Genomic DNA, 16,671 nt, shown 5'->3' on the forward strand with positions numbered 1-16,671 from the left:
CAACATTAGTCGGAAGATACCATTAATAACAGTGTGTTGTTTTATAGTTAAATGTTATGTAGAGTTTTGATTTAGGTTCCCAGATGCCAATAGTGTTTAATTTTAAGAAATAAATGGATTATTCTAATAACATAGATTACGCAAAACTTATGCAAGTTAGATTCGTGTAACTTTTATAAAAATCTTTGGCCTTATTATTAGGGCTAACCCATATTTAAAAAAAACCCAGCACAGGGGGGTCGTGGCACAGTGGTGACGTGGCATAGTTGGATCAAGTATAATGATATCTGACAGTGATTAAAATCACTATCACAAAAAACGCTTCGATGCAAATCTTTAGATAGTGTTTAATTTTAAAAAATTAGTGGATTATTCCAAAAGCTTCATAAACTGCTAGTTCCTTATTAATATCCTGATTAAGATAAAGTATGTCGAATAAAAAAGGGATATAAATATTATTTCTCATAAAAAAATTATGTTGATCCATACACTTTTCAATAAGTTATAGCATTATAAAGTTAAAAATGTAAAAAATAAAATCGAGAATTTTCACACAATAATAGCATTCGGTAGCTATTTTCACCGTGAAGACAAAGTAAAGTCCGAATTTTTTTTTTTCAAATTAAAGTATATTACATTAGCTTTAATTTAAGATATATATAAAAGTGTCAGACCTTCCGGAACACTTTCAAAAGTTAAGTTGAAAAAGTTCTACTTTCTATATGCATTTTTTATATTTGAAGCCCCCCCATATATAGGGAAATAGTCTGATTTAAAAAAAAAGTATATCCAATGAAAGATGTATATAAATACTACTTCTCATGAAAAAATTGTATTGATCCATACATTTTTTAAAAAGTTATAGCACTTTAAAGTAAAAAATGTAAATTATAAAATCGAAAATTTTCACACAAAAATAGCATTCGGTAGCCATTTTCACCATGAAGACAAGTCCAGAGGTCAAATTTTTTTTTTTCAAATTAAAGTACATTACATTAGCTTTAATTTAAGATATATATAAAAGTGTCAGACCTTCCGGAACACTTTCAAAAGTTAAGTTGAAAAAGTTCTACTTTCTATATGCATTTTTTATATTTGAAGCCCCCCCATATATAGGGAAATAGTCTGATTTAAAAAAAAAGTATATCCAATGAAAGATGTATATAAATACTACTTCTCATGAAAAAATTGTATTGATCCCTACATTTCTTAAAAAGTTATAGCACTTTAAAGTAAAAAATGTCAATTATAAAATCGAAAATTTTCACACAAAAATAGCATTCGGTAGCCGTTTTCACCATGAAGACAAGTCCAGAGGTCAAATTTTTTTTTAAAATTAAATTGCATTACATTAGCTTTAATTTAAGATATATATAAAAGTGTCAGACCTTCCGGAACATTTTTAAAAGTTAAGTTGAAAAAGTTAATTTTTTGTGAAAAAGTTGTCATTTTAAATCCCCCTCTGTGAGCAGAAAAAAGGTGAAATTTACAAAAAAAATATACCAAATGATAGATAAAGACATCAAGCATTTATAAAAAAAAATAGTTATATTGATATGTTCATTTTTAAAAAAGTTACGTCAGTTTTTAGTAAAAAAAATTTCGAAAATTTGCGATTTTTAAATTTGAATTTTTTTGGAGGATTAAAAATATATAAATAATTGTTTTACAAAAATCGTATTTTTTTTATTAATGTTGATAAATATTATATAAGATTTAATTAAAAATATATATAGAAGTGTCAGTATTTCTGGTACACTTTCAAGTTAAGTTGAAATAGTTAATTTTTTTTTAAGAAGTTGTTATTTTGAATCCTGTTTGTGGACACGTTAAGGGGAAAATTAAAAAAATATATATACAAAATGATAGGTGAATACTTCTGTATCTGTAAAAAAAAATTATAATGATTTGGTGATTTTTAAAAATGTTATGGAAGTTTTAAATAAAAAAAATTGAAAAGATGTCAAAAATTAGCGATTTTTCAATTTGTAATTGTTTTGGAAATTTCCCCCATTTACGGGGAACGAGGGCAATTTTTTCAATTTTTGAGGGTAATTTTTTCGACTAGATACTATTTGTGATCTTTTGACGTATCGTTGAAAGAAATCCGTTCGGTGAGAGTGAGAAAAAGTGGTAACAAACACAAAAAAAAAAAAAATACATCATAGTAAAATTAATACCTTCTCAGCTTCGCATCGAAGCTAATAAATTATTATTTTGAATTATATGAAATAATATTATATAAAAATTCTGAGTAGATTTATTTTTTAGAAATACAGGATAATTCATTAAGGATAAGACACTCATTTTCTTGGTAACTATTGAAAATTTAAAATTTTGATAAGGAAAATACTGTTTAATTCAAAAAACATAATTTTGTTATCCCTTCAACGTTAAAAAACATTAACTTGAATTTTCTTAAATGGAAACCCTTATTTTGAATTTGTTATTATGATTTAAAATATAAATACTAATAACTTTGCTCTTATAAATTTTTTTTCCGATCAACTGTTCGTCTGTTATAGCTTGTTAATGTTAAATGATTTTGGATTAAATTTCTCCTATTATTTTACTGTTTTGAATACAGGAGTCACTCATTTTCTGTAGTATAACATAAACTAATTTAACTTAATTGAATTTATGAGGTTATTGTCTCCAGGGATAATTAACTAAAATAAATACAGAAAAACATTGAGTTATAATACCGTATATGTTAGCGTTCTGCTCGCAATTCAATGGTGGTGTCACCATATATTTTATAATTATACTTTTGGTTTTTACTTTCGGTTTATTGTCTTATCAATTTCCATATTATTTTTATTACTATTTATTAGTACTCCGATATATCTTCGTAGGTTATTGTTCGCATAAAATATATTACTGCGTTATTATATTTACATGTTTACAAAATATTTATGCAAAAAATGTCTTGTGAAGGTGATCACAAAGTATGTACTTAGATGAATTTGACGAAATTTTAGAATTGGAGGATTGTAATGAATTTTACTCTAATTCTAATTTGATATCAGACAATGTATCTGACTTTTTTTTTCTAGACCTTTGAGACCATCTTGCCATAAAACAAATCTTACCTCTTTACTCCTTATTTTCCGCTGCCTCCTTCTATTCCATGTCTCCATACACCACTCATCTAGCATTAAAAAATCCTTTTTGACTCCATCTTCCAAGCGATGCCTTGGTCTCCCCAGTGGTCTTTTGCTTCTTGGGTTTTCTTGGAATACTCTTTGAACCATTGAATTTTGCTTTCTAAATACGTGACCGACCATTCCAACCTACTCCGTTTGATCTCGTACACAATATTTGGTCTATTAAATATCACCATCAGTTCTTGGTTATGCCTTATCCTCTATCCTTGAATATTTTGACCATATATAGATCCGTATATTTTGCGCAGTACCTTCCTCTCAAATATATGTAATCTATCCTCCTCCATCCTTCGCAACGTCCAACATTGCGAACCATACATGATTATTGGTCGTATGATTGTAAGAAATAACTGGGTTTTAGCCTCTTTTGAAAGGATTTTAGAGCTCCATGGTTTGTCTAGTGCATAGAAGTATTTATTTCCCATTTTGATTTTTTGTTGAATTTCTATTTGATATTCATTCTTCTGAGTACAAGAGTACACAAGTATTTGGATTCTTCCACTTTTTTGAATTCATACTGACCCACTGTTATGGTTTCTTTTGCAGAAACATTACCTAGTAGTTCCCTACTAACTTTCATGTACTGCGTTTTCTTCGTGTGGAGATTTAGCCCCACCTTTTTTGCCGATTCTATTAACCTTTCACATAAACCTACCACTTCCTGTTCCTCTTCCCCTATCAAGACTATATCGTCAGCATAGATGAGCAGACTAAAGTAAGTTTTAACCATTATTACTCCTTCATCTTTTCTTATATTCATTTCTTGGATCACCTTCTCTAGTATTAAATTAAAAAGAATTAGTAACAAGGCAATATCCTGTCTAAGTATGGTTCTTACCTCCACCATCCTTGATGTTGGGTTTCCTAAATTTTCATAAATATTATATCAATCTAATTGACATAAAATAAAAAGTTAAACATATTTAAACTTTTTTGCTTCTTTGAAGTTGAGAAAAATAACTTTAAAATTTGAACTAGGTAAATTACCATTTTTATCAAGTGACGAATGCGACGTACGGTTTCTGAAACGGTAACACTTGTGTCTTTCAAGCCTGTGGCACTGCATTTTTTTGAACTTTTTCTTAATTCTTTTTGAGTTAGAAAAAAATGTTTAACTAAATGTAAAAATGTTTGAACATACTTTCTCTTTTCACATCGAATAATTTTTTGAGCTTGTATCTGATTTGCATAATAATAATTGTGAAAATGATGATGATTTTGGTGATACCGATAATTATACTAGCTTTACTTTTTATCATGGGATTAACCTGGGAAAAGATGAAAAAACAAAATTATAAAAAAATGCCTTATCAATAAAATCAAACAACGTACTCATAACATTATTACTCAGCGCACAGTTGTCGTAAACGTAGTCTCTAAAAACGCTAAAAGTATTTAAGATTAATGGAAATTATTTTTCCCGGACTCTAGTTATTGAAACGGTAATACATACAAATTAATATTTACCTAAAATATGAGCGACATAACAAAGATAAATTATTATACCAAATACTGATAAAGAAGAACTTGATATGCTTCTTGGACTACTAAACTTGGCAGGATATCTACACTGTAGGCATGTAAATCTATAGGATTTATGGTGTGATAAAGGGTTTTGACCAGAATATTTCTGATTAACCATGTCTGAACAACGATTGTACATTAAAATGCGTGCAATCTGATTTGTAGACATTGAAACAAGAAATTATGGAAAGACTACAGACAAATTAGCACCAATATGTTCTGTTTTTGATGGATTGTAAAACTTTTTCTTGAATGTAATATGGTCGATGAAAATTGAACCATTAGTAAAATGTTGGAAGGTCTAGAGATCAGTACATTTTTTGGAAAACTAAACCAATCAAACTGAAAAAGTATGAAATAAAAATAAAGTATTAGTCGATTCTTAAAATATTTTACACGAAAAATATGGAAGTATAAGTTAGCGGCACACAACCAAATGTTATCATAGTCCCTCCAGCATTATAATAATGTTAATTTTTCCAAAATCAGAAACGGTAGGGAGCAAAACTATGGACAATTGGTATACTTCAATACTTATTAGACTTATTAGAAAATCCTAATTTCACTACTGTGGAAACAGTCAGGAAAAAGAAGTTTGAGATTACAAAATTTTTTCTAGATACAAAGGAAATACAGGTAAATTTAAATATATTGGACTATGGGAAAAATATTATGTTTTTACTCTACGCTCCAAGTAAAAACATAAATTTTATGCTAATATTCTACAATGCACGAAAAAGGTTTGATCGATGAAACCTCAAATAACATAAAACCCGAAGTTATTTTATATTATAATTTAACAAAATCGAGTGTTGTTGTTGTGAATGAAAATATAGTAAAATACTCTGTTGTAAAAGTAAAATGTAGGTGTTTTCTTTTCACTTATGAACATCTTAGATATTTCGTTTGCTTTTGGTATATTTTTTAGCTTCGATGCGTAGCCAAGAACGTATTAATTTTACTATCACGTGTTTTTTTTTTAACATCGATGCGAAGGTGAAAAGATATTAATTTTATTATGGTGTGTTTTTTGTTAATATTTTTTTTGTGTCTGTTACCACTATTTCTCAGCTCTCACTGAACCGATTTCTTTCAACGATACGTCAAAAGATCACAAATAGTATCTAGTCGAAAAAATTACCCTCAAAAATTGAAAAAATTGCCCTCGTTCCCCGTAAATGGGGGAAATTTCCAAAACAATTACAAATTGAAAAATCGCTAATTTTTGACATCTTTTCAATTTTTTTTATTTAAAACTTCCATAACATTTTTAAAAATCACCAAATCATAATAATTTTTTTTTACAGATACAGAAGTATTCACCTATCATTTTGTATATATATTTTTTTAATTTTCCCCTTAACGTGTCCACAGACAGGATTCAAAATAACAACTTCTTAAAAAAAAAATTAACTATTTCAACTTAACTTGAAAGTGTACCAGAAATACTGACACTTCTATATATATTTTTAATTAAATTTAACCAAAACGATTTTTGTAAAACAATTATTTATATATTTTTAATTTTATAATGCTATTACTTTTTTTTATGGCAATTACTATTTATATACTTATTTCATTCTAAATACTTTATTTTTAGATCGGACCATTTCCCTTTATTTAGAGGTGGTTAAAACTTAAAAATGCGTATAAAATGTAAAACTTTTTTAACTTAATTTTAATTAAAATATATTTCTTCATATGCAACCTAATAATCTCACATAAATATTTATTTTATTAGTTAAATGTATTTTATTTTTATTTAGAACATATGTAAAACTCTAATTCCAAAATTGAAATTTGTGCAAAAATGGGTTAAACTATATTTTGGTCTCGTATGAAAATTCCTCGTAGACCAGTAAATTTATTTATAAATAACAAACAATTTTTTTTTTAGTATTGCATCCAGAATTTAACTTTCATATAAGTTTGCCATTACAGTAATAACTACTTTATAATTTTTTATTTCTCCGTAAAATTTACTATCAGAAACTATTAAACTTAAACGCTATCTACAAATTTGCATCAAACTCTCAGATTAAATTTATACTTGACCCAACTATGCCACATCTCCAATGAACCACGACCCTACTGTGCGGGATTGGGTTTTTAAAACTGATTATTGGATATTGTTCCTTTTATATTATAATTAGTGATTTATTATCCGATGTAAATTATAAAGCAGTAATTATGTTTTAATTAATTAGACTGTTCTATTTAGGGTTGTTATGTAACAGGAATTTATTTAGAAGGAGCACGTTGGAATTTAAAAGAACAATGTTTAGCTAGATCAGAACCTAAAGTTTTAATAGAAAATCTTCCCATTCTTTCTGTTATACCTATAGAAACTCATAGGCTAAAGTTACTTGTAAGTTATTCCCATTTAGTCTTAAGAGTAAAGTTTATTTGAGTTTTAATAATTACAGAACACAATTCGTACTCCAGTATATACTACAACCCAAAGGAGAAATGCAATGGGTGTTGGCTTAGTCTTTGAAGCTGATTTAAAAACTCGACATCATAGTAGTTTATGGATACTACAAGGAGTTTGTTTAATATTAAATACCGATTAAAAATGAAAGTACAAAATTGTTTATTATGCCTTGCCTTGTTTGTTAGAGGATAAATAAATTACTCTAAATTTTTTTTTATTATTATAGAAAAAAATCATATACACAACAGTCACCAAGATATTTAATAACTTGATTTAATTATCATTTATATGATTTTTTTTTTAATAAATATTGTCTTCTTAGAGTAAAATCAAAACATATTTTTATTATTTATTTTTATAGTAAAATAAAACATTAAAGTATTTTTTAAAATCTTTAAATATTTCAAAATAGCTATTTTTTAGTTTTTTTTTACAAAAAAAAAAAATTAATGGAATGATGTTTACATTTGGAATTATTATAATGTTTATGTCAACTGTGCAAGGCATCTCATATTTTGCTATCAATCTTGTTTAATTGAAGTACTTGGATCTTGAATTTTGTCAACACCTTATACTTCACGCTCCATTGAGCAAAAGGCATTTGTGCCCAACACTTCGTCTTTATACCTTAGCATTGCCCTCCTAATCTAAAAATGAAATGATTATTTGATCAAAGTTACTTAAAAGAGTTGTTTGTTAAGTCTGCTACATCTTTTACTTAAAAAATTAATAGTTAAATCATTTTTAAAAAAAGGTCTTGTTTGCTGCGTGTATTTTATCACATAAGCGTCTAGGCATAGTATTGGTAGATTGTTTCCAGATATATACGTATAGTATGGAAGCTTTGTACATTACTGATATCATGGTGACTCTAGTAAGATAGACAAGANTGTACATTACTGATATCATGGTGACTCTAGTAAGATAGACAAGATTTTCCAATTAAGAGGAAATAACAATTGACCTACAAATATAATTTACATTAATTATTTATTAGTAAACATTATTATTAGTACAACACTTGTAAGAGGTATGACATTTTTGTAGAACAAGTTAAACACATACTAAGTTTGAGAGAGAGATGAAACTAGATAATTTTTATTATTATTTTAATTTGGAATGTTTTTAAGTATAACAATTGATTAACTTATCATTAAAACAAAATACTCTGACTTATGAAATAATTGACTTTAAATATTACAGGTTGGATAGCCCCCTGAAAAACAATGGATTAAATATTTTTAAGAATAAAAGAAACTCAATTAGATCTTTCAAATGTTTATTTTCAAAAATAATAAGAAATTAAAGACAATTTGTGAATAAACTGTAAAATCATGCAAAATTGTAGTTTTTTGAAAATTTATACAAGTTTTAGGCAATTAAGTGTATATCCTTCGCACACTACTCATGCCATTTTAATCAGATAGTGGGCAGTTATAAAGGATAATTTTGAAAAATCATTAACATTATCATTGTCTTCGAGACAAACATGTATATTCAAATATTTCGAAATAATACACGATAACAGCCAATTGCTTGTTTAAAATTTTTATATGATATGTATATAAAATTTTGATGATAATTCCGAACTTGGCTTAAAATTTTTTCTATCATATATATTTTTGAAACAATTAGTAATTAGAATGTAAGCAATAATTACACTGTAAAATAATTATAAAAATATTTTAAACATTTTTTATCTTACTTTCCTTGAGTGATTTTAATGTTTAATTAGAGTGTAAAATTTGGGACTTTTCCATTAAGTTTAACCGATTTTTTGGATTTTGAGTGCTATTTCTTATAAAAAATAGGTATACTCTCAAATAAGATATTTTTTTGGTTTAACTTTTTAAGACAAACAGAAAATTATAAGGATTTAAAATATAAAATTTTTAAGGATTTTGATTAAATATAAATTGTTTTTACGAATAATATGAATAAATCTTGAAAAATTTCAACAAATATTGTTATTTTTTATATCACTTCAGTATTTTTAAGTTATTGAAGCAATGATAAAATACAATCATACATATATATATATATCTATATATATATATATCAAACTCAACTTTAAAGATCTAAAAAATCGGTTAAAATTGATGGAAAAGTTCCAAATTTTACACTCTAATTAAAAATCATAAAATAACTTAAGGAAAGTAAAATAAAAATGTTTTTAAATATTTTTATTATTATTTTACAGTGTAATTATTGCTTAAATTCTAATTACTAATTGTTTCAAAAACTATATATGATAAGAAAAATGTTAAGCCAATTTCGGAATTATTATCAAAATTATATATAACAAATCATATAACAAATGTAAGCAACAAAACATTTTATGTTATTTGCTGTTGTTATGGTTGATGATTTTTACCGCACTCGCGTGGGGTTATAGTACTAGGGAAGAGAAACACAACACCTTTTTGGTTCAAAGTAACGTTGTATGATTTATTTGATGTTGAACAACACTTTAGATTGCTTTATATAAAATTTATAACAGAAACAAAACACAGTAAGCAATTTTGACGGAAGATATATACATGTGTGTACGCGAAGACAATATATCGTAACGGCGTGTTCGGCGCTGTGTTGCTGACGGCGAGCGATCCAATCAGTACGGTGTCACGGAAATGATTTCACGTATATTTGCGGCAGGTCGTAGATGGACGTGCGGCACTTGCTGGACTTTGTACCGTGGCGTATCGCACGCGGTGTTAGTCAGTCAAGCTACCATATGCACGTAGTAGGGCGACGGCTGATAAAGGTGACACGGGTCGCGGGGCTCCGTGTATAGAGAACGTCGCGGGACCGTGTCACTGTCATGTGTAATTTAAAGAGTTAAAATTCATTTTTATAAAGCTTATATACAATTAGGTTTTTAAAATTATATCATATCAAGAAATAACGAATTATTTATTCCGAAAATTAGTTTCATAACATAAAATTTTATTTTTCTTTAAAAAAAAATCTTACATTAAATTACGTGAGATTTTGTCACGGTGACAGCCATATTACGCAGTTTCCACTAGTTTACATAAAAATACATAAATTTGTACAATATAAAATAGCATAAAATTATGTCATACATTTTTTTTGCTATAACTTGTAGTAACTTAACTTATCTTGTTTAGTTAATAAAAAGGTTTTTTTGATTCAACTTAAAAATTAATTAATAAAAAAAAATAACGAATTAATTTTAACTTTTTTCAAATATTTTAATTTTAACAGGAAAAAAAATCATTAACTTTCTCAGCTTAGTAATTTTTTACTATTAAGAGTTATTATAAACATTTCTTTATGATCAGTATTCCTCTTAAAGCATTACTTTTTTTTAAAATAGAAAAATATAAAATTTTAAGAATATTGTTTGTATCGTAGTAACAATATTTCAGAAACACACAGTAGCATGTTAAATATAAATCAAATATTTTCTTATGATCTATTAAAGAAATTATTATCTGTTATATTAATATTTTTTGATCATGACTGGTTTTCCCAAATTACAACCCAAATATTTTTACGGAATAACAGTGGGTCTAAATGGTAGCGATTGTTTGTTTTTTAATGATAAAGAATTGGTATATATAGCCTCAGGTGTCATTGTGATTCAAAACATAGTAGATCACACGCAAAAATATATACATTTATATGACTCAACTACAATAATAACAGCAATGGCATTGAATGCAAATAAGTATTATTAGTTTCAAATTGCAAATAAATTAAATAATTTCTAATTATAATTTTTTAATGCGTTTATAAGAAATGTTGTGGCTCTTGCTGAAAGAGGAGGTCGACCAAAAGTAAGAATATATGATCTAGAAAGTTTGAAATATAAGCATACTTTAGAAGTTCCTCAGAAAGATAAAGCAAATGGAATTATTAATTTAAAATTTTCTTGTGATGACATATTCTTAGCAGTGCTAACAGATGGTCCTGATTTTATGATGTACTTTTATAGTTGGGAAAATTCGATGATTGAAAGCTCAACGCAAGCTATAGAACCTTCGACTTTTATAGGTCCAGTTCTTGACGTAAATAACAACCAAATTTATTACTATTATTATTTTTATTATGAATATTTGTATGATTAATTTTTACGTCTTCGTTTTGAATCATATGCTTATACTAGAAAGAACGGGAAAGCTTACGCACTGAGGTACTAAAATAGGTAGACTGCCAAAATTTGATTTTTTAATTAAATTTTTTACACAAATTTAACTAATAAGTTAAAGTTCAAAAAGTTCATATAAGTAGGATAATATAGAGAGATATGCCCTACCCCCGCCTAGTATTTTATTATTTAAACTATCCGTTTTCAATATATATACTAAATAAATGAAATATAATAAAGATTAGCTACTAAAATAAATTACACATTTTTTTTTTTTAATAGTCAAATATATAATATATTTAAGTAATCATTAGTATTTTATAAATAAAATCTTTTACATTATTTTTTGAAAAAAACAAATTACAATATTTTATGAACTTTATTAGTCATAGGATTATATTCAAACATTTTGTCGTGTACAATTAAGCAATGTGCTGTAGTGTTGGTCGGAAAATTTTCATCAGATTCCAATTCTAATCTAATATCTAATGGCGCGTTTTTTAATTTTTCGTTTTGCCTTGATCAGTCAATGACAATGAGTGTGCAGCTGTCTTGCATTCTGTTTTTGTCAGCATAGGACACGCCATCTCCTTTTCATAGAACGCCTCTTGGAATTGAGTGTACATGTGATATGGTGCAGCATACTTATCATTTGGAAAGTCCATTCGTAAGTTGTCATAGGGGTACGATTCCGAGTTCAGATATACTTTTAGAGATGATAACGAACAATGATTAAATCTACTACTATCTTTGTTTATTTTGTTTTTTCTATCCACTTGAAAAGCTACAATAACAAATCTCGGGCTCTCAGTCGGCGATAAAGTTTTCACAGTCCAGGCTTGTCTTTTACTATTTGGTAGGCCGGGATTTTCATATAGATCCCAACTTCGAAATGCTATTTAAAGCGGTGTTGGGATTTCCAGGATTTTGAGCATGTCTAACCGCATGGCATCCGACACGCTTACATGTGGAATTTTCTATATAACTTTGTTCAAAATAATTTTACAACTTGATAAATTATCATTTGTCGAGTAAATACAGTTTAAATCTGTACCACTCCGTTGCAATATTAAGTCTTGACGATAATTAACGATGACTTTTTTATGATCCTCGGCATATCCTAATAATAACCTTAAAGGTATGCATATTTCAAATATCATACTCGTATTTGCAGTTACAACACTCCAGCCGGCATTTTCAAACCGTGTAAGATCATTCGGTGAAAACGTGACGTATCCTTCTATTGTAGAAATTATCCCAGGCATATGCGATCTATCTATTTCTATTGAGTTCAATAAATATTTTATTTCAGTGAAGCAGTGAGCTAGCCAATTGTTAGCCAATGTACATCTGAGCCGGCAGGAAATCCCGAGAGTTCTCCATCTATCAAGAGATAGGAATCACATGTAAGGGTGTAAACATCTTGTTGTTGAATACATATTCGTATCTCATCATTATTTGATAGTGCGCTAACCGAAAACGGTTGATAGGAAAAATAATCCAATTTCACTATGCGGTCTTCATTGTACGGTGTTTCCATTACTTCTAAAATATCGTCCATTGTTAATTGAATAACCCAAAGCAGAAAGAATTTCAAGGTTTTCACGTCGTATCTCTTCAACTAGTCGTTGTTTAATAATTGGTTTTTTAATGTTACTCTTGGTTTTATTGAATCGAAGAACCATCGCGTATATGTAGACGTATGATAACAGGCTCACCTCTAAAATTAATTTCTTTATCGTCTTGATCTGTTATTTTCACAGTTATAGATTATAGTTGATTGGATATTAACGGATAGTATATCAAATTTTTAGGATTTTCGACAATACGGTAACCAGCTGCCACTCCTGGATTAAACTCGTGAACCGTATGACTAGGAATTCCGTTGTTAAATGCGCCATAAGCAGCGTAACAATTTATTTTTATACTAGTTAAATTATTTATGTTAGCAACTTGATCCGACATATGTATTTTATTTGCGTCGATTATTTTTCGATGAAAGCCTAAAATACCACCTATACTATTTTCAACGCTAAAATCTATCTGTCGGCTACACTTTAATTCTGATTTTAAAGTGCTTTTATTAGCCTTCAACATGAATTAGATTTTATACGACTGAAAATGTTCTTCTAGATATTTACTAATGTCTTCAAGATCATAAGTGCCTTCAGGCACTTTAATTTCTATGTTATTTTCAAGAAGCTCGTTATTTGTATTTATCAAAGTGAATATATTATTTGACTTGTCAATATTTGGTATTGAATAACATCCGTAAAATCCCAACAACTTGATGTCACTTCCGACGTTGTGTCATGCAGCATAAGGGTCAGCGATTTAAGCATTGTGATTTTAAACATTTTAAATACAGTTGACCACATTATATATGTGTCACATTATATATGGTATATTTTTGTTCGGATTATAATAGTATTTCACACGCAATCCGGTGAAATATTTTTCAAGTTCCAGTGGAGGAGGTTAATTTCCAAAAGCGTCAAAATACACCACGTTCTTGCTTTTCTTGAAATACGCTACCCAACGCGTTCCTTTTCCACGGGCAATGTCCAAATTAAAAACTGCACTCTCGTAGAATTTGGATTTGACAGGCAACTTATCTCTTGAAAAAACACCGCGGAAATGACTGATTCCGAATGACTCAGCATAATTTATAATATCTAAATCGCTGAGTGCACGTCGCTTGGGTAGTGTCATTGTTAGTTTTTTTGATGTTTCAAATAGAATCCACCACCCTTCTTTTTCCCAGTATATGGGTGCAAGTATAATGCAATACCGATTTTCACTGATTTATTCGAATTAACGTTTTTTCTGACTTCGTGGGCAGCTCTTACAATACTCGATACTCTTTACGTCCCACTCGTAGAACACCACCAAAACCCATTCCAATCTTTCTTTTAGCTTTCATGGTATTTGTAACAGCATACGCAACAGACTTTTCTCCAAATGATCTATCGTTCGCTTTTACGCGGTCCCAAGCACGTTTTTCCACCTCGTAATCGCAATATCATGTTCACGACACGCAGCATCGAGTTTATTTATTCCAGGATCACCACGTGCTAGTCTTTTATTAAGTTTTGTGCATAGTCCGCAATAATGATACCCTGGAGCATGCATTTCATTGGGCAATCGATTAATTATTGAATTAACAATACCGCATCCAACATTTATTACTATGTTCTTACCACTTATATTACACACGTTTTATTTCTATTTATTTAATTCGTAATACATATTAATTAGCATAGAGGGAGATGCTGATGTGACAATTCTACTCGTCTGTAGCCCGGAGCTACTGACGTCGAACTAACAAAGGGCAGTTGTGTTTGAGTGGCCGTTATAGACATAGTTTTCAATATTATTACTTTCGTCTTATTTATATTATTTATAACTTAACTTGTTTTATTCAACGACCCGTCTATCGCCAATTGTCATTATGGCCAACCAACTCCGTCTCACTTGGATATACCTACTAACCAACTGTACTAGGATTCAGGTCAGACGTATTGTACATTACATATAACTTGTTTATATATATATACGAAATACTGTCAATAGAAGAAGAGTTACGAGAACAAGGTGTAATATCACGAGTAAAGTAGCAGAGAAAGTAGCAAATTAATGCATAAGCCAGCTTGAAAAATATTTCCTAGAAGAAGAGTTGTATCGTACGGCAAAGATGATTTGTGGCAAGCAGATTTAGTAGATGTGAAAAAATACTCTACAAAAAATAAAAATTTTACATTTATTTTAACGATAATCGATGTTTATTCAAAATATGCGTCGGCTGTGCCTTTAAAAAATAAATCTAGTACAGAAGTCAAGTCGGCTTTTGAGAAAGTCTTGTTCAATAGATCTCCAAAGAACTTGCAAACAGACCGAGAATTAGAATTTTTCAACAAACATTTTCGGATGCTCATGAAGAACAAAAATATAAATCATTCAACCTACTCTACAAAGAGAGCCGCTGTTGTGGAGCGATTTAATAGAACACTAAAAGAAAAAATGTGGAAAAAATTTACTACCAATAGATCATATAGTAGGATAAACATTATAGAAAATTTAATAACAAATTACAATAATACAAAACATAGCGCCATAGGGACAATTCCTAGTATAGCATCACGTATTCCTGGAAATATCAGTTTTAAACGGTGACCTATTTTAAAATACAATAAAAAGTTTAATATTGAAGATAAGTTCGTCTGAGTAAGCATAAAGCAGTATTTTCTAAAGGATATACACAAAATTGGACATCGGAAGTCTTTACAAACGCAAAAATTTGTGATTCAAAGCCCGTCGTGTATGAACTGACAGATGAAAACAACAGACCTATAAATGGTTGTTTTTATGAGCACGAACTTAGCAAGTCTCAATTTCCAGAAGTTTATTTAGTGGAAAAGATCATTAAGAAGAATAAAGACAGATGTTTTGTCAAGTTTGTTGGTTTGGATAATTCACATAATAAATGGATAGATTCAATCTATACTATATAAAGTACCTATAATTTTTTTTTTTTTTTTTTATTTATTGTAATAAAACATTTAGTTGAATAAATAAACAATTACAAATACAACACGAGGTTTTTTTATTTAATGATTAACAATTTAAGTATATTCACATTTATTTTTTTTTATTATGTTATATTTTAAAACTATATATGATTACTAACATTTATTTACAACTATTTAACAAAAAAAAAAAAAAAAATCTTAAAACTATTTATAAATGGTACACATATTTTTACAAATTAAGTTTTCAATATTTAATTTTAACAAAATTTTTTTTTCCAACGAGAATTACTACGTGTGGTGGTGGTATAGCATAATGCACGTGAGTCAACGTGTCGACTCTGTTTTCGAGCGTATAGCGCTTATCGTCGAAACGGTTAAGCCAATATACTACAGGTCAAAATGATTCTGTTGTTCTTGCTCCGCGACTCTTAGCGGATACACAAACCACTTCATGTTAACGTCGTCTCGTTCCAAGCCGTACACGTTGACAGACACGTTAAGGTTTCGCCGCTCAAATATTTTAATTTGGGACACAGGTGTGGAGAACATCGACCTCGTGAAATCATAACTGTGTTCCTCATTAAAATATTTTTGATTAACACGTGTATTATTATTAACCCCAACGTGCCTCGCTAAAATGGACCACTTGAAACAAGACTGATCAATATTCTGTGGGTTGATGATTGCTTTTCTATGATTAATTTCTGGCGGAATCGGAATATATGATGAGTCGGTGAGGGGCGTATACTTGTTTACGCTGAGCATAAGGCCGTCGATATGCGATAGAGAAAAGCCGCTACACCACCCCGAGTACTTGTCTTCCTCGGCGAGCATAACCTCAAAATCTTCATCGACCGCACACCCGATATTCGTAACGGATAGCAATGCCCTAGCCCGTGTTTT

The 16,671-nt window shown here is 29.0% G+C and overlaps 2 protein-coding genes across 2 annotated transcripts in view; both read left to right on the forward strand.

The window, feature by feature from the left end:
- Positions 1-7,353, forward strand: part of LOC126898003 (dynein axonemal heavy chain 10) — a 50,412-nt gene extending 43,059 nt beyond the window's left edge. The window contains exons 53-54 of the mRNA XM_050671950.1: positions 6,913-7,059; positions 7,118-7,353. Of these exons, the coding sequence (XP_050527907.1) occupies positions 6,913-7,059; positions 7,118-7,264 (294 nt within the window). The 3' untranslated portion in view covers positions 7,265-7,353. The remainder of the gene's footprint in view (positions 1-6,912; positions 7,060-7,117) is intronic.
- A 3,254-nt stretch (positions 7,354-10,607) lies between these two features.
- The window catches only part of LOC126898004 (cilia- and flagella-associated protein 57-like), a 44,262-nt gene continuing 38,198 nt past the window's right edge, over positions 10,608-16,671 (forward strand). Inside the window, exons 1-2 of the mRNA XM_050671951.1 lie at positions 10,608-10,703; positions 10,872-11,159. Of these exons, the coding sequence (XP_050527908.1) occupies positions 10,608-10,703; positions 10,872-11,159 (384 nt within the window). The remainder of the gene's footprint in view (positions 10,704-10,871; positions 11,160-16,671) is intronic.

This window comes from Daktulosphaira vitifoliae, unplaced genomic scaffold (assembly GCF_025091365.1).
Source record: "Daktulosphaira vitifoliae isolate Bord-2020 unplaced genomic scaffold, ASM2509136v1 Scaffold_2, whole genome shotgun sequence".
Taxonomy (NCBI): Eukaryota; Metazoa; Arthropoda; class Insecta; order Hemiptera; family Phylloxeridae; genus Daktulosphaira; species Daktulosphaira vitifoliae.